Raw genomic sequence first — 27,110 nt, 5'->3', positions numbered from 1 at the left:
GGGAAAGAGGTGATAATCGATAAGGCGATAAGTAGATAAGAGTGGCAGCGGGGGATTTCGCCGCTCGTTTTGGGAGGCGATTCCGACAGATTTTGCGGGGTCTCCCCGGATCCCCATACTTCATTTGATACCGAATCCAAGTCTATGAACAGGTTGAAATCTATATTCTTTCTAAGATCAAATTTGTCCAATGCCGAGTGCGAAGCGTGCTCGTGCTCGCCGATCTCATGTGCTAGGCGGATGTAGCACCTGCAGACGCCGGCACGTCAAATGCGACCAGAAACGCCCCGCATGCCGGACCTGCCGGGCTCTGGGAGTTCCATGTGAGGGCTTCTCTGATCAGGTCTTATGGTTGCGCGGCGATGATATTGAAGCGACAGAAAATGGTCGCCGTGGCACACGTCGCCATCTCTATACCGGTAGCTACAGCCCATTCATTTTTACGAGAACCTTGTGAAGCTGATTGACGCTCTAGAGCAATCACGACTTTCTATGAGTGCTACGCTGGGAAATGATCTAGTATCTGGCTCAGTTGATGCTTCCCTAGCTGAAGTTGATCTCCGGTCCCGACACCCAGACCGCTCGCTGGAGAGCGATATTGTCATCGGTCCCTTCGGAGTTCTCAACTTCACTGGCTCTGCATCATCACCACAGCCGCAGCCCCAGTCGGAGACTGTACCACGTGGAAAGGATGAGTCCGTCACCGAGGACTCGGTGCCTGCAGTGCAGTCCACAGATCTTATCATGCCAGCGGACATGTCTGCCGGCATGCCGGATGCTAGCCCCGCGTCGATCATTGACTCTCTATCAAACATGGATGACTTTCTTCATTGGTCCGATTTGTTGAGCTTTAGTCCAGATAATTTGGGACCTCCATTGCATCCTACACTCAGCATGCCAAACGATATACCCTTCGATCTTGGCAATGAGAACGTTTTACTACCAGGGGCCTTGAACTTGCTCGAAGGCTCGATACAACTATCTACTCCAAAGCAAACACCAGTAGAATTATCTAGCTTGGCCGAGGACCTGCTCAAAGATGCGCAATTCCTTCTCAAGAATTTCCAGGATAATGTGATTCCCCAGATTATGGCAGTCCCATTTGACAACAAGTCCCCTTGGAAAATATTGAACTTGCCTGCAGCAGTCGTGGCCTTTGGGGATTCTACTTTCCTTGGCACAGAAAGCGTCACTCATGCCCGGCTTGCAAATTTATTTGGTTTATTAGCTTGCTCGGCTATCAGCTTGGCTTTGAAGCCGCCAACTGAAGAGATAAAATCCACTGAGCATTGGCATGATATTGCGAATCGGACCTATCAGCAGGCCAAGGATCATATACAAATTTCATTGCAGCATGAAACAAACGGTCCAAAAAAGGCCAAGTACAAAGACCAGCTAATGGCAGCCAACATTCTCACTCAGTATGCGGTAAATATGCCACTTTCCACTCACTTCCCACTCACCACATACCCATCGAGCCCAGTTAGATCAGCTTTTGATTTTGTAATAGATTTTGTCTGGGCAACAACAACATGCTCGATGTTTTTTGATTGATGCAGAGCGACTACTACGATTGAGAGGCTTATCAAAGAGAAGAATCTCGAAAAAGGCCCGTCTTTTACATCATGTCTATACGTGGCTGCGGATTGTGGGGGAGAGTACTTTTGTTCTACACGATTATGGGCTCTCATATTCATGCCTCGAAATGCTAGGCACTTTCACGCGCTCTCAGCCATCCTCCAGCACGGGGAATTCTTCAACGGCAGTGGTATTCAGTGAGCCAAACCCTCATCTTGACGACTTTCTTCGCCTTGAGAATCAGAATTCAGACAGCGATCTCAATATCGATGAACCGAAGGATCAGGCTTCGGGATACCACGACATACATCTCCACGACTCCCGCAGCTTTCCCGAAACGCTATATAAACAAATATACGGCATTCCAGAGACGTGGCTTAGTCTTGTGTCCCAAACTACAAGGCTAGCCAATGTCCTAGCAACCTGGGATATTGCGCGTACGTCGGGCAGAAAGTTGAGCCTAGAAGCTTGGGAAACACTCCAGCGGCGCGCAATGCGGCTGGAAAACATGATCTGCTCGTTCAATCTCGGCCGCGCCAGAGGGGGTGCTACTGACCTTCAGGCCACATGTAAGCCTCATGGGCATATGCTGGAAGCTTTAAACGGAGCACTGGTTATCTTCTTCTACCGAAGAATTCGCGAGACTCATCCTGCCGCGCTGCAAGGATATGTGGACAGTGTTATTGCTGCTCTTGAGAAATGCAGCGCCTCACTGTCTCAAAGTGGGCTGGTAGGCCCCGGGACTGCCTGGCCTGCTTTCATTGCTGGATGTGAAGCACTCACAACAGAGAGGAGGGAAGCAATCATGCGATGGATTGATAACGCAAGCTCTATCTGTGGGTTTACTTCGTTCACTACGGCCCGTTATATCATGACCAAACTCTGGCGCAAGCAGGACGAGTATTTAACCGCAAATCGATCTACACCCGTGCCGATCTGGGTCGAAATTTTGAAAGAAGAGCAGATATGGCCTCTTTTCTGTTGATATTTAACATCCTATTTCCTCATTGGGTATCGTTGTATTTTCTGGTTCATATTTATCTCGTGGCCGCTCTATTGTACGAAGAAACGAAGAAGCGAAATTTTTACCGATTCGATCATACTTTCCATTCAATCATTGGTCTTCAATTCATTTCTATATCACATGCGTATTTTAAATAGTCTTGACACCGGCATTTTGCAACAATTGCTTCAACTCCGCCGTCAATTCCGGGTTCAAGAGCGAAAACGGCTTCCGTAGACCACCGGTGGGCTGTCCAGTAAGCTCGACACCGGTCTTCACAGCCGCAGAATAATTATGCGACTCCAGGAATTTGCAGATAGGCCAAGCTTTAGCCCAAAGCTCCCGCCCACGCTGTAAGTCCCCCTTCACCGCGACGGCATCCCACAGCTCAGCCGCCAGCTCGGGGATGATGTTCGCCGCGCCCCAAACACCGCCAGGGCAGCCAGCCACCAGGCCGTAGAAGGTCAGCGTATCCCATCCATTGAAGGTTGTGATCTGATCAGACAAGCCGAAAACCAGCTCTGTCAGAGCCGGCGCGTTGCCAGAAGTATCTTTGAGCCACTTCACGCCGACCTTGGATAAACCCGCAATCTCAGTAGGCGAGAGGGTAAGACCGGAGGCAGAGGGGATATTGTAGAACATAATGGGCAGCTTGGAAGCAGTGTGGACCTCGGACAGCATCTCATGCAGCTGCTCAAGATTGACAGGGTCGTAGAAGGGCGGGACAATCATGACTGCAGCGGCGCCGGCCTGGGCTGCGTGTACAGAGAGCTCAATGGCCTCAGCAGTGGAAGTGCTACCGGTGCCGGTGACGACGGGCACGCGGCCAGCGGCGTATTTCACGCACAGTTCGGTGAGCTGCTTGCGTTCGGCTGTGGACATGGCTGTGAATTCGCCGGTGCTGCCACCAGGAACGAGGCCATGCACGCCGGCCTTGATGAGGTGCTCGATATGTGCCTGCAAGCGACCTTCATCTATCTTGGAACCATCATCGGTGAACGGGGTGATCAAAGCCACAAAGATACCGGTGAGCGAGGTCATGTTTGCGTATAATCGTTTGTTTTCTCGTGTCGTGGCGGGTATAGAGGAGATGTATAATGTTATGCATGATGTCGCGGAAGACTGTTATAGATATAGGTGACCGAAACGGAGTGGCTTTCTGCTTTTGTTGCATCGATCTATGAAGTCAGTGTAAAGTCGAAGGATATCGTGATGGAGTGGCCTGCCTATCCCGGATCGCCCCACACGAATACCTTGGGAATGAGACTCCGACTCTACCCCGCTATACACATTGTCCTGCCAATTGAGGGGTATTGAATGAGTTGATAAGACTATTCAAATTAATTACAAATTCTTGAAATATAATGAGTTATGTGCGGCATCGGATGCTTGAGAAAGTCCCGTGGTAACTGTGATCTTACGAATTGCCCATGCTGCCGTTAAGCTTCTGCACCTTATCGTTTCCGATCTCGTCCACCCAGGCGTCTTTCCGATGATAGTAGATCTCAGTCGTCAGGTTTGCACACTGAAGTCGGCACTGCTCGTCCAAAGTCCCCGACTTTACAGCAACATCATCGCCAGTGCTTGACTGCGATGTGAATGGCGTACCGCAATCGGGACAGAACTCACGGCGTACATGGTTGCCATTATCACTGCGATCGAGAAACAGCTTAGGTTGTCCACTCGTGTACGTGAAACTCGACTGAGACACGACAATATTAGTGGAGAATCCGGAGCCGGTATATCGTTTGCAATTGATGCAGTGGCAGATGACAAGCTGGTGGTACGGCTAGTGAGTAAATCAGGAAACAGATTGATGGTCGGACAGATGATTCATACATTGGGGTATGGCTCAGATTTGGGCAAATCAATGCGATATGTGATATTTTTGCAAAGACACGAGCCAGTCAGAAAATTTGGACTCATCGTGGACATGGCGACGAGTTGTAGGGCGATGGGAAGAGTGCTCAAAATTGTGGCCAGATTGTGGAGGATACGAAGTAGCTAATAATAGACTCTCGGCGGGTCATTCTGAAAGACCCGGAACCGAATATTCATTTCACGGAGGTAGCTTGGATGAAGCTAGATTACGGAAAGGCCAAGCCTAATTGAGATGAATAGTAATTTATTTTGATCTATATTAGCCCGAAAAGAAAAGGCTTCATACCAACGTGCTTGCCTCGTCAAGTCTCGCTATCCCCCTCTCCCTATTGGCTGCATTTTGTATCTCCAAGCTTAGAAATTAATTTAACTGATAACCTTGATAATAATCATATTTTTGTTTGACCTAGGGGCTAAAATATAGCTCTCAGAACCAATGAGAGACAAATTTATTTCATCAGTTAGCTCTCTCTTGCTTTTCTTACTTACTTTCTCCCATGGAAAGCCACACAATTGACCACAAGCTGACCATCAAAAATAATATATATACGTACATACGTATATGGTAGGGAGGGCGACTGGTGCTCTGATAAAGAATTCGGGGACCAAACCAGATAGTCTTAGTCAGAGAGCCAACGTGTACCTCGATGAATAGAAGTTTCCTCGCGGCTACACGAATGGGATTTGTCTGACGTGGTAGTCCCTTGATATCTGAACGGCGAAGACATGCTCACACCAACATCAATCAGTACATTTGCATTTTGAAAGAGCTTCGACTAATTTGAAATTCTCAATTCTTCGATCTCGCTAAATGTGCTATGTATAATGCTATTCATGAATCATTCAAATTGACCTCCCACGGTCTAATCAATCAATCGTCGAAAAATATCAATCCGACCCATTTCTATGACTGTGTCCACTGCTTACACCACTTCGTCAGCATTTCCTGCCCAATCGGTTCCATACTAGCCATAGTAACACTAGCGGCTTTTGCCTTGCTCAGCGTGAACTTGGGGTACTGTTCCTGAACGATCGCCTGGAAGAAATGTAAGATGCGAGTCTTCTCAGCCTCGGCATCCTTTGAAAGCTTGTTTGGCATTAGACCAGCTAAGTGATCTACCCATTGGTGGAACCCAACTTTACGCGATGAGGAGATGCAGCCTGCCAGTGCATCGGCAAACTGGACGAATGGAACTGGACGCGAGTGGATCACATTATAAACTTGCACGAAAGGCGTGCCGGTTTCCTCGTCGTGAGTCTCTTTCAACGAAATCTCGGTCACAATTTGGGAGACTTGATCCACCGGGATCCAGTCAATCTCAGCCACGTCTGAGGGAACAAGGCCGGTGGCCTTGGCGAGAATTGAGAGAGAATGCATCCAGTCGCGACTATCCCATTTACCGCTATCTGCCAAGGTGGTGGGGCCGGCGATTTGGCCAATGCGAAGGATGGAGATCGGAATTTTTAGACGTGCCCCCGCAGACGCCAGGAGCCGCTCTGCGACATGCTTCGATTGTGCGTAGCCTGTTAGTGTCGCTGCTGCCGAACACTTAATAACCTCTTCTGGGACAGGCACATTGGGTGCAACAGCTTTTGGCCAGCATGATACAGTCCCGGTACTTGACGTGAAGACGAGCCGTGGCCGAGATGGCGCATTATTTGCGATTTCTACCAAGGTGACGAGGCTCTTGAGCATCTCCAGCCGAAAGGATGATAGCGACAACGCAAAATTCACAGCCCAGACATTATGAATAATGACATCAGCATTGTTGGAAATTTCCTCCAATTCTTTTGGCTGAAGTCCAAGATTTGGCAAGGATAGGTTCATGGAGATGAATTGCAACCGTGAGTTCTTCGAATCCAGGTCAAGACCGAGCTCATCCACGCGGCGCTGAAACGCTGCTCGACCGTTCTGTCCTCTATCTAGACATTTGATGCTGGCCACACGAGGGTCGTCTAGCAAGTCTTTAACGAGGTATGGCCCAAGACGGCCGCGAGATCCAAGTAGAACGACTTCAATGTCTTCGTTCGGAAGTTCAAGCTCTGGGGCCTTTCCACTGGGTTCTGGCAGCTGGTCCGTCAATTGCTCTACCATACGCTCCATGGCAGAGGTTTGTGATAGCTCGTCAGAGTCTCCTTTCCCAGAGATAGCATTCAAGGTGGCCTTGGCTAGACTCTCGATAGACGGGTTTTCGAAGATGGTTCGTATCCAGAAGCTAATTGTATTCTTCTCTTGACTCATACGTCCTAAAAGACCGAGTCTCAGCTTCTGCCCAAGTTCCACGACGGTGAGCGAGTCCATAGCTTTGGTAATGAAGAAATCATCGGTTTCTTTAAAAGTAACATCAGGACGAATGTCATGCACAACTGATCCAATAAACCGTTTGCTTTCGTCCAACCAGTGCTTTTCCAGAAGTCCGATTTGGCTCTGCTCATCCGCTGTGCCCTCGATAAAAGTCCCGGCAATGTACTCGGAGTATAATGATTCTGTAGGTTTCCGTGAGATGGTGCCCTTTGGAGTTCTAAAGAATCCAAGATTGGGCTGACAGAGGAGAATTCGCGATCGACGAATTTTGCCGTACTCAGGAGCCTTTGCATTCGCTTGAACAATGGTTGGCCAGATAGCATCAATAAATTCGCGTTTACTCATTCGGTCCACCTGCGGACTTTGGCGTGGTTCGACTAAAAGAAGGACCTCGGGGCGATCATTCCCTACCATCAAAGCACCGGAAATATGAGGATCCTCGGCCAGGACTGTCTCCATCGGGATAGGCCATACTCGATAACCGGTTGCCAGCGAGATAATATCGTCAGTGCGGGAGTGAAAACGCCAGAGTCCAGGCTTTGACGGGTGGGGGATGAATAGATCCCTCGTTCGCCATTCTTTCGCGTCCGGGAAGTTATGTGCAAGGGCGCGATGCTCTATGAGCTTTGGATTTGCATGTATCACCAATTCATAGAGACCCTCACCTTCTTCCAGTTCTTGAAAGTCGTACTCTTCCACTGGGTTCACCTCCATGTATTCCCATTCTCCATCCTGAGGAACAAGCATCTGGCCATGGCCGATTTCGAGAGTACCGTATATCTGGCAGACATCTGTAACTTCATCGAGGCGGTTGCCAATACTTCGATTCAATAGACCACCACTATAGAGCACGAAATCAAGCTCTTCTGCCTGTTCATATGCATGTGGATCAATGACCCATTGTTCTATAATAGGCGGAGGAACAAAAAGACCTCGTATCTCCTGTTGTTTCATGATAGTAGTTACTAAAAGGCCACTAGGGGGCAACATCGGTGGGCCCATGACCACCGTCGCTCCTTGCGAAAATGCAGGCAATAATGTAGTTGATTGAACACCCGCCATCTGTTCAGTTGTAAGCTTCGATATATCATAGTCACCAGCATTATTCAAGGTCATCTTACAAGATAAGGTGGAAAGGCAGAATAGAACCGTCCAGCTGGGGAAAAGTTGAATAGAGCCGCGTTTTGGGGGCGTCGACCCTTTGGAACGGGTATCTTTCCGTCATTGTCCGTGCAGGAAAACGAATAATGAGTGATATACACTAGCTTTGGCTGGCCTGTTCATTGCGATATGGGTCAGATGAGATTCAACAATCATGCATAAATTGTGGATTGTCGCTTTACCAGTTGATCCCGAAGAGTGTAAGACCAGGCAATTCACATCTTTAATATCCTTCCATGAGCTCTCGAAGGGGTATGGCATAGCATCTGAGTTGAGTAAATCGGCCATCGAGGGCACTTGTTTGCAGGATATTGAGGGATCAAACTTTTGTAAGTCTTTGGCCACAGAACGCATGACATCAGCATACAGCATGGTGCTCACATCGACCTGCTGTAGAAGGCCAAGGTTCAAGATGGCGGGGTTTTGTGGCGAGACAAACATAGTCTATTGGAAGTAGGAAGAAAGCAAGATAAGTTTCCGGCCAAGAAATGATTGATCCCAATTTACTCTGAAGGGAGAGAACTAGTTTATTGATAATACTTACCCTCCATCCTGATTTGATCGCCGCCAGTAGAACAATCGTATATCGCAGGTCGACAGGGCCAACATAAGCCAGGGTCCGCCTTTTTTTGCTTGACTTTTTCAACGAGCGGTCCAGCCACCAGGCCATATGGTCGATAGCTGTCGCCAGAGTCTTCATAGGGACATCCTGAAAGCTTGTCGCTACGCTTTCGGAGGTCGCAACGGCGGCAAATACCCGATCGGGTTCATGATGAGCGTAATAGTCGATGATGTGGGGGAGCAACCGTTGGCCTCTAAATTTCTCCGCGCCTTCAGCCCAAGGCTGGAGAGAGGTAGACCCGGCCATTCTAGCGGTCATAGGCGTGCACGCGAAAGGGGGGTGTCGTGGGCTCCTGTCGCGGGGTGAAGGAGAGATCGAGTACAGTCTCATGCCATGGCGCTCCGAGAATGTTTGAGGATCACTGATGTGTGAAGAAATGACAGGGATTGTCAAGTGAAAAGTCGGTAGCTGCAGCGCGGCTTGTGCCTGCGGGTCAACACTATAACCTTCCGGGAGAGCGCTAATGCGCGGGTGTGCCGCCCCCCTTCCGCCCCTCTCGAACCCCGTGCAAGAGGAGAGGGCAAATAGAAAGTTCGAACAGGGCAACTAGTGAGTTTTTGAAGCCATGCGGAGTCTCCATGCCAGGTTCTGGAGTCGCTAGACCAGCAAAAAGGCAGACATATTGCTGCGTTTTGCCGTGGTTGGTCTGCTCGAGTTTTCTAGTTCGAGGTTGGTGTTCAAGATGACATCAGGTGGCTGCGGCTAACCAACGCATCTTCTAGTTTCGATGAGGGAAGGATCACTATTTACCTACTTGAGACACACCGTAACTAGATAGCACCACCTACAGAGGACTCCCACCAGCTAGCTAGCGAGGCGGGCTCGACCCCCACTCGGGGAGAACGGCAATTTTCCGAAAGCCCATTGGAGCCAATTGACTCCAAATGGACCACCGGGCAGATTTCCTGGCTATCTATCTCTTTGGCTGATCCGTTCGTCTGGGCTTCCCATCCCTTGCTTCAATCCCCGCGCGGGGCAAAGTCCTTTATCTAACACGTGTAAGGATTATGACTATTGGTGGGCTGTTCTCGGTAGAAACTTTCGAGGTTACCCTAAATGGCCCCCAATAAAACGAAAAGACCCTATTCAAATATGCATATATGGCCATTTTTCATGATTTCTTTTTGAAGGCAAAAGCAATCGGTCTCATGCGATGATGAATCAATAACCACTCTTTCCGCTGGAACCGAGTTTCGGCTCTACCCGCACCCCCGAACCACGTCCCGCAAAGCAAAACGATCCCCCATACCCCCTGGATCTGCTCGGTCAGAAGTGCGGGAGCCGACGGGGAAGATTGACAACCCAGGAGACCCCCCAGTTGGTGGTATTCATGATAGACTGCAACAATTGCCCCATCATGGTCGGTACAATGTTGAAATAAAGGCCCGAATACTACTTGTCTTTCCCCCCCCACCTCCTCCTCCTCCTCTCGAAAATGTGAATGTGCATGGATTGACGCTATTCGGGCTAGACTGGCATTAGCGATAGGATATTAACCAACACAATCACAATCCACCCGATGACTTGATGAAGACCTGCCGCTTTTTTAGTTGAACCAATGACTACTAGTTAGTGGTGGCCGATCTGCCACCCCCCTCTCCCCCTAAAGGTCTAGATTTATTCTCTATCGATTATCCGATGCCTAGTGCTACATATGAAACAACATTGCCATTCCATTTTGGAAGATCTCAAAAATCAGACCTCGGAAGATGGAGCTATTGAAACTTCATCTGTACTAGACAAAAATGACGGGGTCAAAATCCCATTTTCAGACTATCTAGTCATGTGGCTATTGACATAAATAGTGGAGAAAAATATTGGAAATATTGGCTTATCGAAGAACGTTCTCCGTAGTGTGTGCAGGAAGCCCTGTTTATTGCTTCTCGTTCGTTCTGGCCCCGGTCGCAACGGGCGGCTCTTAGGGCACTCAATCATGAGATGAAGAAACCTCCGGTTCTGACATGCAGCTGTTACTCTGCACACGACTTGTTCGATAACTGGGTGCCTCATCGACTGGCACTTCATTGATGGTCGACAACCTGGCAAACGCGAACAGTCCCCTGCCAGGGGAACTATAGGACCATCTGAGTAGTTGAATGAAGCGATGTGCCCAATTGATTCATCGAGATTGAGAAGAAATTGGGCTTGACCATCCTGACAGCCTCAGCTCATAGGTGACCTAGCTTTGTGATTCTGTCCACCCTTCCCTCGCCCAATCCCGTCTCAGAGACCTACCATCTCCCTCACGGTATGGGAGAGAGAGAGAGCCTTACGCAATTCGAACATCAAGATACACATTCGGTTTGCGATATGCGATGACGCACGATGTTCTAAGTGAGGAAGGGGAGATAGACAGCAAGACCGATGGGTTCTCGGATTGGAAATAGGACGCGAATCTCAAGCTGTGTTGCGGGTGGACTTAACAGACCGAGCGTAGCCTCGTCTCGGCGGAATCGCCTTCCTCAAAAGCCTCGAGAACATTCGCGCCGAACGGCGCCCCACTTGCGAACACTCCCCGGACTTGCTGCCCCTCTAATATCTCGGTGCACCACCAGCTTGATGCTGTTGTCTCTCTTCTTTTTGAACCAGTGTCTTTTGCCTTGTACTTCTGCAAGACTGATCCTTTATCATGAGCCTCTCCGTGGAAATCGTTACGCCTAATGGGCGCCGCTACACGCAGCCCACCGGCCTGTTCATCAACAATGAATTTGTGCCTGCGTCGTCCGGCCAAACCATCACCTCTCTTGACCCGGCGTAAGTCTCCAAGAACGCCTTCACGAACGAAATAAAACACTCATCAGCCGAACCCGATAGCACCGATAAACCAATTGCCACCGTGCACGCTGCCAGCGCCGAGGATGTCGACCGTGCCGTGCAGGCGGCCAAAACCGCGCTTGGGCAGCCGTCGTGGAAGCTTCTTCCCGCAACCGAGCGGGGCCAACTAATGGGCCGACTGGCCGATTTGCTAGAAAAAATAAGGAAATTCTGGCCACGATCGATGCGTGGGACAACGGTAAGCGACTCAATCTGGCGACAGCGCCAATCGGAGCTACTATTTGCGTCTGCTAATAACGATATAGGAAAGCCGTACCATGTCGCTCTCGAGGAGGATCTGGTGGAGGCAATCTCGACGATTCGGTACTACAGCGGCTGGGCAGACAAGACCTTTGGGCAGACGATCAACACTACTCCCCAAAAGTTCGCCTACACTTTGCGCCAGCCGATCGGCGTTGTTGGCCAGATTATCCCATGGAACTACCCCTTGTCGATGGCGGCATGGAAACTCGGACCGGCACTCGCATGCGGCAACACCGTCGTTCTCAAGCCTGCCGAACAAACTCCACTCAGCGCGTTGATCCTAGGAACTCTGATTAAGGAGGCAGGCTTTCCTCCAGGCGTGGTGAACATCGTCAATGGCTACGGCCGTGAGGCCGGCGCCGCACTGACTTCTCATCCGCTTGTTGATAAGGTCGCCTTCACAGGTTCCACGGTCACGGCTCGTGAAATTATGAAGATGGCGGCTGGCACTCTGAAGAATATCACACTCGAGACCGGTGGTAAGTCTCCGTTACTGGTCTTCCCGGACGCCGATATGGACCAGGCAGTGAAGTGGTCGCATTTCGGAATCATGTCCAATCAGGGCCAGATCTGCACGGCAACGTCTCGTATCTTCGTGCACCGGGAAATCCTGCCAACATTTCTAGCTCGCTTCAAGAAGGCGGTTGAGAGCGTCAAGATCGGCGATCAATGGGATCCGGAGACGTTCCAGGGTCCACAAGTGACGCGCGCCCAGTATGAGCGTATCCTGTCTTATATGGATATTGCCAAGAGCGAAGGCGCGACTGTACTGACGGGTGGTACTGCCCATGTCCCCGCCAACTCGGAGCACAAGGACGGCTACTTTGTCAAGCCGACGGTAATTACCGATGTGACCGACTCGATGCGGGTGGTTCGGGAGGAGATCTTCGGCCCAGTGGTCGTGATCTTGCCATTTGATACAGAGGAAGAGGCTATCCGCCGTGCCAACGACACTACCTACGGCCTGGGTGCGGCGGTGTTCACGACAGATTTGGAACGGGCGCATCGCGTAGCATCTGAGATTGAGTCCGGTATGGTATGGGTGAACAGTAGCCAAGATTGTGATCCTCGTGTGCCATTCGGTGGTGTTAAGCAGAGCGGCATTGGCCGGGAACTAGGTGAAGCTGGTTTGGAGGCTTACAGCCAGATCAAGGCTGTCCATGTAAACATGGGCACCAGGCTGTAGAGATACGATTTGCATCGCATTTGATGTTTAGAATTTTATGATAGATCTTCAATGAATCATTTTTTTTTCAATGAGATCACTTTACTTTCTCTCAATCATACCCCGGCGAACTCAGCGCTGCCGCCAAAACATAACCGGGTCGGGCCAGTAGCTGGATTCCATTTTCTGGGTTCCTTATACTATGAACTAATTCTGTAAGCTCTTATCATATAAAGGAATCATAGAGGAGAGTGAAGATAGACACTATGTTTTTCAAGCCGGTAATGAGGGCGGCCTTCCCCAGATGGAACTCTATATCGCTGCAGATCACATCTCAACTGAGGAAACTGGATACAGGAATCATGAAATGTGCCTTGATGACTCAATCCAATATCAGATAGTACGTAAGACGTACCAATTAGTTAGTAAATATTATCTTATTAGATGAAAATGACGATTTGGCCATTTTCGGCCAATTTGGCGATATGTTCTAATTTAAGAAAGTCACTCCGACGGTAGGAAGGCGATTCCGACCCATAACCACATTGGCATCAAAAAATACCCCAGATTGCGCGAAGGTGGTGCAACGGGAAAAAATCACGAATCCGGGGCAAAAAACGGGGTAGGAATCGAGATACTGAAATAAAGGAAGGATCATGCCATGAGTATTTATATATGTCGAGTAATCCCAATCCTCACTGCGTTTGCTAAAGGTCCCAAGAATTATGAAATACGGGCGATAAGAGAGCCTTTTTCTCTCTCTCTTATCGTCAGGCACAACGGGCATGCCTTTCCTATACAGACGAGATACCAGTAAAGGGCTATTTTCGTTGGCCCCGTCTTTATCCCGTGGATTCCACCTCACTAGGCGATTCCCACCGACAGTGATCCACATATCGCTCGAGTAGCCAGGGTTATGAAGGTGACTGGAAATGGAAGGCGAGCAGTCTTTCCCCGCAAGTTGAAATGATTTCACTGGGGATCTGAGCGGATATCGCGGTTGGTCCGGGGGACTTTTATTGTGTGTTTGCTATCCTGAGTCTCAATATCACCTTCTCCATTCACTACACTACTGAATTGTTTGGCAACCACCGTCCTTTCTATATTTCCATAAATAGAATGAGAACAACAACTATGAGACCCCAGATTATTGATATCACACAGCCTAGCCAAGGGACCCCTGAATTGGGGGCCGGGAGCGAGGGTATCCAGGAAAAACCAGATCTTGTTCCCGAGCGGCAGGATGCGTTTGGCGACGAGGAGCATGCAGAAGTGAAATATAAAGTATTGAAGTGGTGGTATGCTCTATACACACTATATTGAGATTGTGCTATGCTAATTGATTCCTTTCGCTCAAAGGCAAGGAGGCCTGCTGATGGTCTCGGAGACCATCTCGCTTGGAATCCTCTCACTACCAGCAGCCATCGCTGGCTTAGGTCTTGTGCCTGGTCTCATTGTTCTGATTGGCTTCGGGATCCTAGCATCTTATACAGGATATGTGATTGGACAATTCAAATGGAGATATCCTCATATTTCGAGCATGGCTGATGCTGGCGAGATGCTTATGGGTCGGTTTGGTCGCGAGTTGTTTGGAACAGCCCAATTATTGTTCTTGGTCTTCATCATGGCAAGCCATATTCTGACATTCACGGTTGCATTGAACGTCATTACCAATCATGCCACCTGCTCTATTGTTTTTGGGGTCGTAGGTATGATTCTTTCATGTATTCTGTCGCTACCGCGAACACTGGAGAAAATATCGTGGCTTTCCTTGATTTGTGAGTTCTTTGCTTTCAGAATTTTCCACTCCAACGCTACTCAATAGTCACTGATATTCTCCTCAGCCTTCATTAGTATCTTCACCGCGGTCATGATAACCATGATTGCCGTGGGAATACGAAACCCTGACACCATTATCCATCCCACTTCCAAGACAAACCTTGTTACTGCATGCACTGCTGCCGCCAACATTGGCTTTTCTTACGGTTAGTTTCCATTGATGAATCGAAGTTTACTTTTGACTGTCATATTTTCTGACAATAAGTAGTCAGCCACAACACATTCTTCACGTTTATGGCAGAACTTCAGGACGCAAGAGATTTCCCAAAAGCTCTTGCTCTCCTGCAAACAATTGACATGACGCTATATATTGTCGCTGCTGTGGTGATATATCGATTCGCTGGTCCTGACGTTGCCTCCCCGGCACTGGGCTCTGCCGGCCCATTGATATCAAAGATAGCCTATGGCGTCGCTCTTCCTACAGTGAGAAATATCTACTATCATTTGAACAAATATTACTCAATATTTATGGAATATCCACTCATCATTTCACTCGTTCAGATTGTCATTGCAGGTGTCATCAATAGTCACGTTGCCGCCAAGTCGATTTATATCCGCCTCTTTGCCGGCACAGACCGTATGCATAAGCGAGACTGGGTTGCTGTCAGCTCGTGGATTGGCATTTCTTTTGGTCTTTGGATAATTGCTTGGATAATCGCATCTTCCATTCCAGTGTTCAGCGACCTTGTCAGCTTGATTGTATGTTTATACTTATTTGCCCCAGAGGATTACTGGATATGTATGATCCACAGGTACTAATGAATATCACAGACTGCCCTTTTCGGAAGTTGGTTCACTTTCGGTTTCACGGGTATGTTCTGGTTTTACATGAACAAAGGCTTGTGGTTCTCGTCGCCCAGAAAGATTTTCTTAACCGCTCTCAATGCGTTTATCATTTGTGTTGGTGTCATTCTAGTAAGTCTTCGTAGGCCAGAAGTTAATTTTTTGGTCTCAATTTCTAACATTTGCCTCACAGTGTGCTCTCGGTCTTTATACTTCCGGAAAATCCATCCACGATAATCCTAGCGGCGCTAGCTTTTCGTGTGCCAACAATGCATGAATAGACGTATAAGTAGCTGTACATATATCAAAGTCAAAGAAGATATCTCCTGTTGGAAATTTTCATCTTCATGCATTTACTTTCTATGTTGTGTTGCAAGGGGAGTAGTCTAAACCTTCCGCCTCACCAGACCTTTGAAAAAGTCAAAACTGTTGCTATCGCTCTGCAGTTGCCAGACCCGCCCAGTGGGTCGTTCATTCCATCCAAGTTCTTCTGCAAGTAACAAGCCATAATCCCGAGTGATCCCTTGAATGCGAGCACGGGCACCGCCCTCCTCTTCCAAGGTGACGATCTGGTGCATATGTAGCCAGTCCTCGTAGTACATAGCCTCAAAGCCGCGATCAAAACCGGTACGAAGGAACCGAGTGTAAAGATCTTCGAATGTTGTTAGAATACGGGCCAAAAGCTTCTCAAGCGTCACAGGGGATGCAGCAGCCGCTCCCGGGGAAGCATAACGTGCAGCAAGAGCTGTTAGGGCAGTGGTGGGGGAGGCATTCGTTGCATTGACGCCGATGCCGACGACGGAGATGTATTCATTTGACATGAAGTGAGAGTTGATAAGAATGCCACAAATCTTGGTGTAACGCTTCTGCTCGGGGTCCTCCGGATCAAGGGCATCTGGAAAACAATGATTAGTGGCTGGGCGATCAAAAAAGAAAAGTATGAATGGCCCAACATACAGATATCATTTGGCCATTTCATCTTGACTGGGAGGTTCTCGTAGCCCTTGGAGTAACTTTTGATTCCCTTGACGACGGCCATGGCGGCGAGGTATTGGAGGAATACGACCGGCGCAGACTGGATCTTGTCGATCGGGTGGCGAACGACTGTTGAGAAGATCAAGGCACCTGCTGGTGAGATCCAGACATTAGAACCTCGGCCCCGTCCAGCAACTTGAACGGTCGCTGTAGCAGTGAACCCATGCGGAAGTTGGCGAAGTAACTGTGTATTCCTAGGTATCGTTAGATGTTGGATCCTTGTAAATATACTAGCTGGCCAACAATCCTCTCCTCCCCAGTAGTTGCTTACTTTTCCATTATAGTGTTAGTACTTGTCACGACCTCGCCGTACAAGAGATTCGACCCAAACTCGGATGCTCCCTCCTTGGACTCAGACTGGTATTGTCGAAGGTTGGCGTAGAATGCATGGTGATTGAAGTAGGGTGTTAGCTTTGAAGAGGGGAGATCGTCATGGATCACAAGTCGTTTAATAATTGTCTTGTAGTCAACAATACCGTCGCTAGTGGCGGATGAATCGCTTGGAAGCGATTCCTTGAGATCGTCCAGATTCCATGTGCCAGGTCTTTCGATACGGAACGTATCATTTTCATCTTTCAGGTACTCGTTATGGTTCTCGCGGGTTAAGGCCGGGGCAAGGGAGGATAGGATCTCAATAGGACCCTCTGCATCAATACCAGACATATGTAATGACGACAAAGAAGGTACGGTCGTGGAGTCCTGGGTAACTTGTAGCCCAAGTTTAGACAGACATGCCTTTAGGAAGTCTGTACGCTCTTTGTCGTCGGCGGCCAATGCGGCCACAACATCGGCATAATCGGGGCCATTGGCATTGGGATCGAGATTCACTGCGGCAAACCTAGATAATGGTGTCAGCCGATAGATAGTCTCCCATATATATAATCACCTACTCAGGATGTGGCCCTGTCAAAATAGCCGCTCCTTCACCGACTTTGCAATAGACCACTGCAGCCGAACCCTCACCAGGGTCGACATTGAGCTTTTCGGTATAGCTGGCCAGCACTTCAACACCCTGGTCTTTGTACAGCGAAGCATCCACAAAAACGCCTCCTCCGTTATAGTATGATCGGAAATGCGTCGGCACCGCACCAGCACTCAACGACTCCTTCTGGACATCAAGTTGAGCCGCTCTTGCGCCGGCCTCGCTATGATAAACAAATCCCGGGAACGCACCGCCTCGGCAAGTGCCCGGGAAAAAGGCCAGTTCTCGGTCTCCAATCACTTCCATCGTCTTATCACCGACCTCAAATTCGCATCGTTTGCATCCATAGTAGCCGCCCGCGCAAAGGCCCAAGTATTTTCCACCTCGGCGCACGAACTGCGTAATGCGCCGGTTCCCCGCGCCATTGAGGGTGCGCCCGTAGCCCAGATCTGCCCCCCCAGGGATGACGAGAAGAGCACATGTTGCCGTCCATGGCTCCTTCAGAAGCATATCTCCCGTCACGGGGGTGACGGCGTAGTGGGGGGCAAGTAGGCGGCGCAGGGTGTAAATGCAGTGGCGGACCGAGTCAACGGTGGTTCCAGTTCCTGTCGGGCCATTGTCGGTCAGAAAGCGGCTGAGTTGCCAGGCGGAATGGGTAAGCGAACCGGAGTAGACTAGGACATTTAGTTTCTTGCCCGTGAGGTTGGCATCATTGCCCGTTGGCGTGGCCATTGTTGATTGTTGGAGAGAATTGATGGGATGCTGGGGAAGCCGATAAGATAGTTGAGCCCGCCGAGGCCAACCGCCCGACTTCCACTTGACTGGTGTGACCCCTTCGCTTTCCAAGGAACACAACAATGTCAAATAACGCAGAACAGCCCAAAATTACTCCAGAAGATGACGATGAACCCGATGAATGGTAATTGACCGACCGCACTAGGGCTTTGTGAGGATTCGAAGACACTGAGATTTCTCTGCAGGGACAAGCGCATCTTCAGTACCGGCTGCCACGGTCAGTGCTTCCTACGCCACTTGCTTTGGATCGCCTACTGATGCCCCCCAGCTGAGCAAGACAAGATGAACGACTGCTATTTCGCGAAGAAAGACTGGCGCCAGTGCAAGGAGGAGGTGAGGAATGCCCATCTCTGCTTTTAATGTCATCCCTCTGCAATCCCTTGAGAAAGAGATTATGGTACTGCCATATGACGCAAATCTATGAGATCAAGACTTCTGGAGACCGACTGGTTTTTCCCGTGTCCAATTTACCTCTCTTCCGCTGAGTTGATTGCCATTCTCTCTAACAAGACCACAGATGGAAGCCTTCCGGGAATGCTGGAAACGTCAAGGTAACGACGAGCGAACGCAGACTAAAGACGCATGAAATTTTGCCATTAGTTGTTAATATGTATATTGTTTCTTCTCACTCAAGTGACATGCTTTCTTTCTCTTCCATGGCTGCCATTTACTTAATGAGAAGTTCATTCTCTGCTAGCTGTATCATCACGTGATATAACTTGGCTTACTTTTGTAGCCTGAGGCATCAATAGACTACCTGAAGAAAGAAAGAGGTCTAATAATGGCCTGAGCACTTGCAGGTGGGGAGCATAACTTTGGTTGGATGTATAGGCTAGATTGCCATGCTAGGAAACTTAATATACTGAGAGTTATAAAGGAATATATGCACCCCTAATGACCATCTTGGACTAGACAGGCACGTCTAGGATCTACAAACTCATATAGTATAGTAAATACATGGTCACGAAGCGATCAAGAAAACCAGCTTTATGTCAGAGGGTACTGTGCGTCAATCATTCGTCTAGGTACGAGACCCCCAAGCCAGGTTCAAGAATTCCGAAACAGTCTTCGTTTCAAATTCCGGAAATCTGTCTCCAACTCGTCCTTCACTAGGTAAATGAAACGCGCCGGCGAGATAAAGTTGGTAACCAAAGACATTATATGCCTTAATCTCCTCTGGTGGTATGTCGATTTCTTCATGGGCCTTGAGCAGTGGGATATCGCCTTTGTCGATATTTTCTGCATTCAAGTTGATCACTTTGAATTTCTCTCCTGCGCAGCAAAATAGCATTAGCACAAATGAGGTTTGGATGTCGGCCAGAAGATCCTACCACAAACTTCCTCGGCTAACTGCACGACTTGATTAAAGGTGATATCCTCCCCCGCACAATAGCTAATTTCAGGCCAATCGTCCAGCTCGAGGAGCTTTGCAATAAAGGTAGCAGCATCATAGCTGTAGATCATGGTTAAAATTGCGTTACCATCCCCCGGGATGTATGCTTCTCGATTCAACACGTCAACGGCTATGGGTATCGGGGGAATATTCGATCTCATATGTGGCGCTCCCAAGAAATCCATGAATGCCCCACACACTGGACGGGTATAAGTCAAATTGGTCTTCTTGAGAAGATCAGCAGCTTCCAGGAACCAGCCAACACCCGGATCGATGTGCCTTTTTCTATATATGGGTCAGTAATACGATGATTTCACGGCCTCGCCTACGCGAGAATACCAAGGTTGATGAGGAGCCGTTACCCTTCATGGGTCATATAGCCAAATTCACTAGTGATGAATCTTTGTACTGAGTATGCCTGATCAGCGGCCTTGATTATATTGAGCTGGGCTTCGGAGCAGTCATCCCCCAACATGCCGATGGCACATATCACCGTGTGCACTGCATGTTCGTCTAATTGTTGTGCGAGATTCAGAATGTTATCATAGTCAACCTGCACATACTGCACGTTGCTGATTGCGGACTCGAGAATTCGCTCCGGGTCCTTTTCTCTATTTTAACCAAAATGCTTTCCCGAGGATACGTGGGGTTGTGCTGGTGTTGTTGAGACATACCCTTCGGGTCAGAGCAATCACAGAGAATTTGTTCTCATTTAAGATTTGCTCAGTAATTGTTCGTCCCACACTACCAGTCGCTCCAGCCACTGCAATCGTTCGGGCCATGGTAGAAGCCGATCAAAAAGTGTGCATGCAATGGTAGAGATCCCTTCGAACTTTAGCTCATAAACTCTCCGTATATCCCAGCACACGTGATGTTTTCGAAAAGGGGTTCGATCGATGGGAATAGAATTTCCTCAAAGCGGGTCAAGTGGAACCGGGTGCCATTGCCGTTGATTCTTCTCGGCAAATTGCGCAGCAGCAACAACAACTATTGGGGATAGTCTCAGTCTTCGGGCTCCACAAGATGCGTGGTTCTTGTTTTCGTCTTCTTTTTCTTCTTTTCCTTGAAGGAGTCGTTGCCCTTCCCTTTGTTCATTGGCTCAGAGGATATGTCGAATAAAACGAACCTTCTGACCAATAATTCATCCAACAGAGCTATCCTCTTTCTAACTCGAAGCTAATTTAGAAGTGACTTACACATTGACCTCGCTTGCTCAGTCGTTCTGTGCTCCGCTAGTAGCCAGGAGAAGTTGATTGTTATCTCTATTCTGCAGACAAGATATAGATCCAATTACATATGCGCATTTATTTGACAATGTGTATTCTGGTTTCTATTCAAGTTTTTTTGGATTTGACCAAAATTTGGATCTCGACTATACTCTATGGTGAAGAAGTTGAGAGCACGAAGCTTTCCTGCTCAACTTTACCGTTCTTCGTGTACACCAGCGTCCCACTCACCTTGATGTTCGAGTCCCATACGTTCAATCGCTGTCCAGCCTGGATCCGAGCCCAACAAAGCCATTGAGGGTCCGGTAAGAGAGGGTTTCTGCCCGGGAGGACCATGGTATATGCAACAATCCCTGAACCCACTAGAGCGGTTCCTGTGGCTTTATAAACCCCGTTGGCCGGGACATATATCGCCCTGGGGGTTGCCCAGCAGTCACTATTCCAGGTATATTCCTTCGATTGCCCATTGGCTGTTATCGTTATTTGGACTTGAGTGACGGGAAATGCATCAGTTTGATTGCTCAGAAATGAAGGCTTCAATTGACGGTTTGGCGAAGGTTGTCGAGAGGCAGCTAAACACACATGCATCAGCCTTGTGAGCAGGATAGAATCTCAGATGACTTACCTGGGGATGGCATATTGGAAAAAGGCAAGCAAAGGGTTTGGCAGAAAGAAAGCGATGGGTCTGTGAATTGCTTTTAGATATACCAAAAGGAGGCAGTTGATAGTAAAGAGAGCAGAACGAGATGCAGAGACCATGAATTTATAGTAGGATAGGTCAGATTAGTCCCGAGCGACAAGAATAGAGGCAATTACTGGCAAATACAGCCTATTTGCAGACTTCCATACATTTTTTCCAAATCAGCCAATCGCGTTATTGAGGCCACTAATCTATTGCCAATGCTGCGCGATTTCTTCTATGGAGGGATCTGGCTTGACGTATTTGGCCAACCGAATATTTCAAGAGTTTCGTCGTAGAGAGCTCTCGCAACCGTAACTTAGTTGTCGATAATAGTGACCTCACATTAAATTTCTTTTTTGGTATAAAAGTTGATTCTGAAACAACCTTGTACCGCTTGCAAGTGATCACCGTTGACAGGGTGGAGTAGCTAACTTGCCGTGAGGGAATTACGTGATGTCCGCTAAGCGCCAGGGATCGAGCTCCCCGACGAAACATCAATGCACAGCCCTCGAGCTTTCAAAGCTCTCACCTCTGCGTTCCCTCCACCAACCATGGCAGCTCTTCGCCCTCGTCCTTGGCGTGTGCTGCAGAGTATCCAATATGCGACATCCGCATCGACATCCACATCCCAAGTCTTGCGTGCACATGTCCTGCCGCAGCTCCTCCGCCCCGTTCCACAACGCGCTATAAGTTACAGCGCAACACGCACCCAAAACGCCAGCACTGCCACCAACAGCACCGTCAAGCCAGTCCCATCAAGTCAGCCACGCACCTCAGCCTCCCCCTCCGCAACCACCGAGCCCCGGAACCGCCCCACAACCGACAACATCTCCAAGAGTGGGCTCGGCGACAAGCCGCTCGAGCTCGAGGCACAGGAAGACAAGATCGACTGGACCCGTTCTTTCCATGGCCTCTCTGCGGAGCCCTTCCCCAAAGAAGCAGCCGAAATCCTTCTTGCCGACACTGACCCGCAAGAAGTTGAGATCAAGCCCGATGGCATCGTCTACCTGCCCGAGATCAAGTACCGGCGCATCCTGAACCGCGCCTTCGGGCCCGGCGGTTGGGGCCTCGCCCCGCGCGGCGAGAGTATCGTCACCCCAAAGACCGTGACCCGCGAGTATGCGCTTGTGTGCAATGGACGGTGAGGCCTTCGCCTTCTTTCTTGCCCCCTCCTCCTCCCTTTCTGCGCCACCCCGAGACGTTCCTTCTCTTGCTAACGGTACTTCCGCAGACTTGTCTCCGTGGCGCGCGGTGAGCAAGACTACTTCTCGCCAGACGGGATCCCGACCGCGACCGAGGGTTGCAAGTCGAATGCACTGGTGCGGTGCTGCAAGGACCTCGGCATTGCGAGCGAGCTGTGGGATCCCCGGTGGATCCGAAAGTTCAAGGCGCAGTATACGCGGGAGGTTTTTGTCGAGCATATCGTGAGCAAGAAGCGGTCGAAGATCTGGGTGCGGAAAGATGATCCAGTGAGCTATCCGTGGAAGGAATCTGGAAGCAAGTAGGGAAGTATGAAGGCTTGTTTACTGTTCTACTTGTGAGTCTCTGCCTTTTTTTTCTCGGTCAGAAGATGACCCAGGGCGCAGCGGGATCTTTTCCATGAGAGTTGATAGATGGTTAGTCTCTCACTTTTTCTAATTCTTATGTTTATATTATATAATCTGGTAAGAGTGATACCTACGATCTAGCCAGGGGGTACCTAGCTAGGAGTTTAAGAATTTACACGCATCTCTGCTCGATTTCCTGACCGAAGTATCAACGGTTTGCTATAGTCGAATCCGCACGCATGCATGCCCGCGAGGCGCTCCAACAGATTAGCAGCTACGTGAAACATAGCTTGCACACAGGCAGAGACACTAGAGCGCCAATAAGCCGCTACTTACGTCCTCTACTTATATGTTCACTTCACAAAACGACAGCTCGATAGAAAAAGAATTGATTCCAAAGTCACCAAAGAGAGAAAACCGTCCTAATTCGGACATAAAATTGTCAAAATCATCTGATCATCTAGATCGTCAAAGAAATCCAACCCCTAGGCCGAAGGCCAATATCATACAACCCCCCAAAATGGAATTATGGTGGAGGAAAATGAAGGAAATTTTTGGTCAAGGAAATGTGAAAATGAGAAAGAGAGAAAGAGAGAAGTCGAGTAGTACACCCCGTTTGTTACCCATGAACCCCAAAAGGAAAGGAAAGGCGCATGGAAGCGCCAGAGGTTATATCGTGCCTATTATGCGTCGTGCTCTCCGTACGGGCCCTGGTCATTGCCATGCTTGCCGCGCTTCAGCGTGCGCGAGATGAAGGAGCCGCGCTGACTGATACCTTCGCCTGTCAGCGCAGGTGCAGGCGCCTGGGGCTGCGGCGGGGAGTAGATCGAGGGCGAGGATACGGGATCGTAGCGGTCGTCACGGGCGGGCGTGTAGGCTGTGCTGACGCCATGCAGCGGAACGGAGTCGTAGGTATTGTCTTGGTTATGGTAGTACGGCTGCGTGTAGGTACCAGGGGAGATGATCGAATGAGGGTCCGTGGCCTGGGTGCTGGGGGGTGCGTTGGTAGGAGGCTCATAACGGACACTGCCACGAGACCCGGGCGGCGCGGGGGCGCCCAAAATGGGCACATTGCTGGAGGACGGGGTCATGCCGGCGGCTACTGGAGAGAGAGGTGGCGGCATGGGCACGTCGCCTTCGGTGTACGAGGCACGCAGGCCAGCCTTGCGGTGGCCGGTGGACAGGCCGCGGGAAACGCCGGTGTTACCGTCATTTGTGCTGAGTTGATTACCCTGGCTGGAAGTGTTGGTGGCAGTTCGGTAAAGGCCTTGTTCATCGCGGACAGGTTCCACGGCGGGAGTGCGCGCGTTCAGGCGTTCGGCGATGGCAGCTTCGGATGCGGCGTGGGTAGAGCCGCGGTGAGTGACTGTGCCGGTGTGGCCCTGGTCGAAGCCAGTCGCGTGGGCGTCATAGGAGATAAAGCCAGCAGCAACGGCAGCTGCTGGGGTTAAACCACCATTGCCCTTCGAGTCGGCGCCGGGCTGAGTCGACTTGCGGTCACCGGCATTGTCACCATTGTCATCATGGCCACCCTCCTCCTTGGACTCTTCCTCCGGGGCAGCAGCACCAGGAGCACGAATAGGAACCTTACGCGTAGCCAGAACCAGTGCGCACATGAACTTAGAGCGACGTGCGGCCCGGACGGTCTCATTAGACCAGTTGGACTTGTGGCGGATATCAACGCGAAGCTCGAGCTTATCCATGTCACCAACGCCCGAGACCTCAACGTCAATGTCAGGCTGGAAGTCACGGCAGTTTTCCTTGTCACGAACAAATGCCTCCATTTCATTTCGCAAAGCCTGGATCTCAGCAAAGCTGGTGTCGAAGCTGACAGGCACGGTCAATTGTTCGTGCATGGCGTTGGCACGAGTGAAGTTGTCGATCCACAGGCTGTTCAAGATGTTGTTGGGCACCTGGGTCATGCGATGGTCATTGACAGTGCGGAACACACTGAACAACAAAGAAATACGCTCCACAATATAGGCCTTGTCATTGACCTCGATGCGGTCTCCGATATCGAAGGGGTGCTTCACAAACAAGAAAATGCACGAGCCTAGGACTTCTTGGGCAGTCGTCGAAAAAACGAAACTCAGGGACAACAAGGAGGTAGCACCAGCTGCAATAACAGTGCCGAAGCCAGTTGTAACGAAAGACACGAAGACCAAGATACCAATCACGAAAGCAACAGAGAGAAGCAAGTTGTCCAGAACGTGGATGGCTTGGTCGACATCATGCATGCTGTGGTTCAGAGATTTGCGCATGCGGCCAAACTCGCTGATCGTCATAATCATCTCATCCAGACTGATATCGCCGTTTCCATCCTTGTCGATCGCAGCGAAGCACTCCTCTGCTTCTGCCTCATGCTCGGGGCCCAGGACTTCAATAACGTCATCAAGATATAGAGCCTCCCGGCCCTCCACGACAAACGACATCCAAATGCGGCGAGCCAGCGCCGCAGCACAGCGCTTGCGCTCAAGCGCCTCAATGACAATTGAATGGGTAGCATTAGGGTTGAAGACTTGCTTGCCCGTCAGCTCGGAGGCAACATTGCCAAACGCCGCAGTGACCTTGTCACCAATACGACCGACGTTGTGTCCAACCTGACGCATCATACGCAAGGGCATGATAGATCCGCGCTTGTGCTTCTTGCCAGTACTCTGGGCGAGAAGCGAGTCAAAGATGATGGCATCCTCGTCCTTAAATTCCGGACAGTAGACGGGGAACATGTTTCGGGAGGCTTCGAAGAGGAGACCGACGAGGTAGACGTTGCGCTTGGATTCCTTGATCTTGGCATCGAACTGCTTGCGATGGTAGCTGATGGAGATGAGCTGGACGATGGCTTTTTCACCGAGGAAGATTAGACTGCAGACAAGCAGGGCGAAGAGAATATTCTTGACGCTCTTCTCCCACGACTTGACACCGGTATCACCGCTGGCCTCTTTCCCAGCATTCATTGTCATGATCTACCGAGACATTATTAGTTCCATTGATCGTCCTTTTGAGGTTGAGGGAGTGGGAAATACACTCTCCACGGAACGGTGGCTATCCCGAGCCATAAAAAGGAAAGGGAGGGAAAACATACGGGGAGGAAAGTAACTAGCGAGATGATCATCCAGATCACAAGGGTAATCGGAGTCTCCAAAGCGCGCAGGATAAGTGCATACTTGCGTGTGCCGGAGCTGACGATGCCACATAGAAATTGGAACACATAGGGAATAAACTTGGCGAAGATCTTGCACACCCATAAACTAACCCAGACCACCTCGATCCAGGTGAAGAACCAGTAGATGTGAACACCGCCGATGCGGGCATCCGGTGACGCAGTGGCCCCGACAATGATTGGAATGGCGATGAGTGCGCCAATGGGGATCACATAGATCATGTAACGAGTGACAATGGAGAAGTTGTAGATGGCCTGGTAGATGCGGCCCATTCGCGTGATCGTGCCATCTTCTGGGGCTTCGGAGGGTTTACCCGTAGACTCGTTGATATCTGAATCCTCACGGCGTCGTCGACGACCAGGGGCAATATCAGCCTTCTCGTCGTTGCTGACAGGTTCGGCGACCCCCGTATTGGACCCCCATTTGCGAATGCCGTTCTGACCTCGGCTCTGGGTGGCCGTCAGGGGGATATCGATGGTCACGTCGTTGGGGTTATGCATGCCGTCGTGGGGTAGATCCGGAATTTGCTCGAACCGGTGAGTCGACAAGCGGTTGGAGGTTATCCCCAAGCGGCCCTTCATCTCAAGGAAAGAAATCAGACCCGTGTGGGGAGGGGAACAGCCAGGGTCTTTTATTTAGGTTCGGGGAAAGGAACTCGCGCTGTAGATCGATGCTAAAGCTGGTTGGCCCGATGGCAATGAGTCGGTGGAGCGCGAGGCGAAAAAACCATAGGCCGTTCGTCTTGGTTCAGGCCAAACCCCCTCCCGTCATGCAGCAATCAGCTTTGCTGTTCCGTTCGGAGAGCCCAGTCGCGAGTGCGTCGTGTTCTGCGTGTCTTGGACGTGCCGAGTGATTTTCCTTTGCTGTTGCTCTAGAGGCCTTTGCTAGGCTGTCACTCCCGGGCCAGTCGCCGTTGGAGGACTAGAAGATCATC

General features: G+C 49.9%; 11 protein-coding genes across 11 annotated transcripts; 5 read left to right on the top strand and 6 right to left on the bottom strand.

Annotated features, from left to right (window-relative positions):
* Positions 1-190: 190 nt before the first annotated feature.
* N7462_009220 (Zn(II)2Cys6 transcription factor) lies at positions 191-2,563 on the top strand (the record flags this gene model as incomplete). Its single annotated transcript, XM_057080934.1, has 3 exons — positions 191-419; positions 476-1,428; positions 1,511-2,563. The coding sequence occupies 3 exons, from the start codon at positions 191-193 to the stop codon at positions 2,561-2,563; spliced, it is 2,235 nt and encodes a 744-aa protein (XP_056929771.1).
* A 168-nt stretch (positions 2,564-2,731) lies between these two features.
* Positions 2,732-3,622, bottom strand: N7462_009219 (dihydrodipicolinate synthase family protein; the record flags this gene model as incomplete). The annotated part of the gene is made up of 1 exon (XM_057080933.1): positions 2,732-3,622. The coding sequence occupies one exon, from the start codon at positions 3,620-3,622 to the stop codon at positions 2,732-2,734; it is 891 nt and encodes a 296-aa protein (XP_056929770.1).
* A 376-nt stretch (positions 3,623-3,998) lies between these two features.
* Positions 3,999-4,516, bottom strand: N7462_009218 (GFA family protein; the record flags this gene model as incomplete). The annotated part of the gene is made up of 2 exons (XM_057080932.1): positions 3,999-4,370; positions 4,421-4,516. 2 exons carry the CDS (start codon positions 4,514-4,516, stop codon positions 3,999-4,001), a joined length of 468 nt encoding a protein of 155 aa, XP_056929769.1.
* Positions 4,517-5,366: 850 nt separating this feature from the next.
* On the bottom strand, positions 5,367-8,808 carry N7462_009217 (uncharacterized protein; the record flags this gene model as incomplete). The annotated part of the gene is made up of 4 exons (XM_057080931.1): positions 5,367-7,829; positions 7,889-8,043; positions 8,111-8,372; positions 8,473-8,808. 4 exons carry the CDS (start codon positions 8,806-8,808, stop codon positions 5,367-5,369), a joined length of 3,216 nt encoding a protein of 1,071 aa, XP_056929768.1.
* Positions 8,809-11,179: 2,371 nt separating this feature from the next.
* N7462_009216 (uncharacterized protein) lies at positions 11,180-12,814 on the top strand (the record flags this gene model as incomplete). The annotated part of the gene is made up of 2 exons (XM_057080930.1): positions 11,180-11,304; positions 11,365-12,814. The coding sequence occupies 2 exons, from the start codon at positions 11,180-11,182 to the stop codon at positions 12,812-12,814; spliced, it is 1,575 nt and encodes a 524-aa protein (XP_056929767.1).
* A 1,113-nt stretch (positions 12,815-13,927) lies between these two features.
* Positions 13,928-15,692, top strand: N7462_009215 (uncharacterized protein; the record flags this gene model as incomplete). Its single annotated transcript, XM_057080929.1, has 6 exons — positions 13,928-14,091; positions 14,153-14,502; positions 14,638-14,778; positions 14,841-15,331; positions 15,404-15,547; positions 15,609-15,692. The coding sequence occupies 6 exons, from the start codon at positions 13,928-13,930 to the stop codon at positions 15,690-15,692; spliced, it is 1,374 nt and encodes a 457-aa protein (XP_056929766.1).
* Positions 15,693-15,801: 109 nt separating this feature from the next.
* On the bottom strand, positions 15,802-18,104 carry N7462_009214 (biotin--[acetyl-CoA-carboxylase] ligase BPL1; the record flags this gene model as incomplete). The annotated part of the gene is made up of 4 exons (XM_057080928.1): positions 15,802-16,310; positions 16,373-16,644; positions 16,722-17,288; positions 17,341-18,104. The coding sequence occupies 4 exons, from the start codon at positions 18,102-18,104 to the stop codon at positions 15,802-15,804; spliced, it is 2,112 nt and encodes a 703-aa protein (XP_056929765.1).
* A 125-nt stretch (positions 18,105-18,229) lies between these two features.
* Positions 18,230-18,753, top strand: N7462_009213 (uncharacterized protein; the record flags this gene model as incomplete). Its single annotated transcript, XM_057080927.1, has 4 exons — positions 18,230-18,291; positions 18,353-18,384; positions 18,436-18,500; positions 18,685-18,753. The coding sequence occupies 4 exons, from the start codon at positions 18,230-18,232 to the stop codon at positions 18,751-18,753; spliced, it is 228 nt and encodes a 75-aa protein (XP_056929764.1).
* A 435-nt stretch (positions 18,754-19,188) lies between these two features.
* N7462_009212 (uncharacterized protein) lies at positions 19,189-20,342 on the bottom strand (the record flags this gene model as incomplete). Its single annotated transcript, XM_057080926.1, has 4 exons — positions 19,189-19,439; positions 19,499-19,845; positions 19,923-20,164; positions 20,235-20,342. The coding sequence occupies 4 exons, from the start codon at positions 20,340-20,342 to the stop codon at positions 19,189-19,191; spliced, it is 948 nt and encodes a 315-aa protein (XP_056929763.1).
* Positions 20,343-22,019: 1,677 nt separating this feature from the next.
* Positions 22,020-22,973, top strand: N7462_009211 (putative mitochondrial genome maintenance protein Mgm101; the record flags this gene model as incomplete). The annotated part of the gene is made up of 2 exons (XM_057080925.1): positions 22,020-22,609; positions 22,700-22,973. The coding sequence occupies 2 exons, from the start codon at positions 22,020-22,022 to the stop codon at positions 22,971-22,973; spliced, it is 864 nt and encodes a 287-aa protein (XP_056929762.1).
* Positions 22,974-23,698: 725 nt separating this feature from the next.
* N7462_009210 (serine/threonine protein kinase) lies at positions 23,699-26,757 on the bottom strand (the record flags this gene model as incomplete). The annotated part of the gene is made up of 2 exons (XM_057080924.1): positions 23,699-25,978; positions 26,098-26,757. 2 exons carry the CDS (start codon positions 26,755-26,757, stop codon positions 23,699-23,701), a joined length of 2,940 nt encoding a protein of 979 aa, XP_056929761.1.
* Between the last annotated feature and the right edge of the window lie 353 nt (positions 26,758-27,110).

This window comes from Penicillium macrosclerotiorum (assembly GCF_028827735.1).
Source record: "Penicillium macrosclerotiorum strain IBT 26536 chromosome Unknown utg000009l_segment0_segment0, whole genome shotgun sequence".
Lineage (NCBI taxonomy): Eukaryota > Fungi > Ascomycota > Eurotiomycetes > Eurotiales > Aspergillaceae > Penicillium > Penicillium macrosclerotiorum.
The sequence above is the reverse complement of the archived record's forward strand: the minus strand, read 5'-3'. Positions and strand labels throughout refer to the sequence as shown.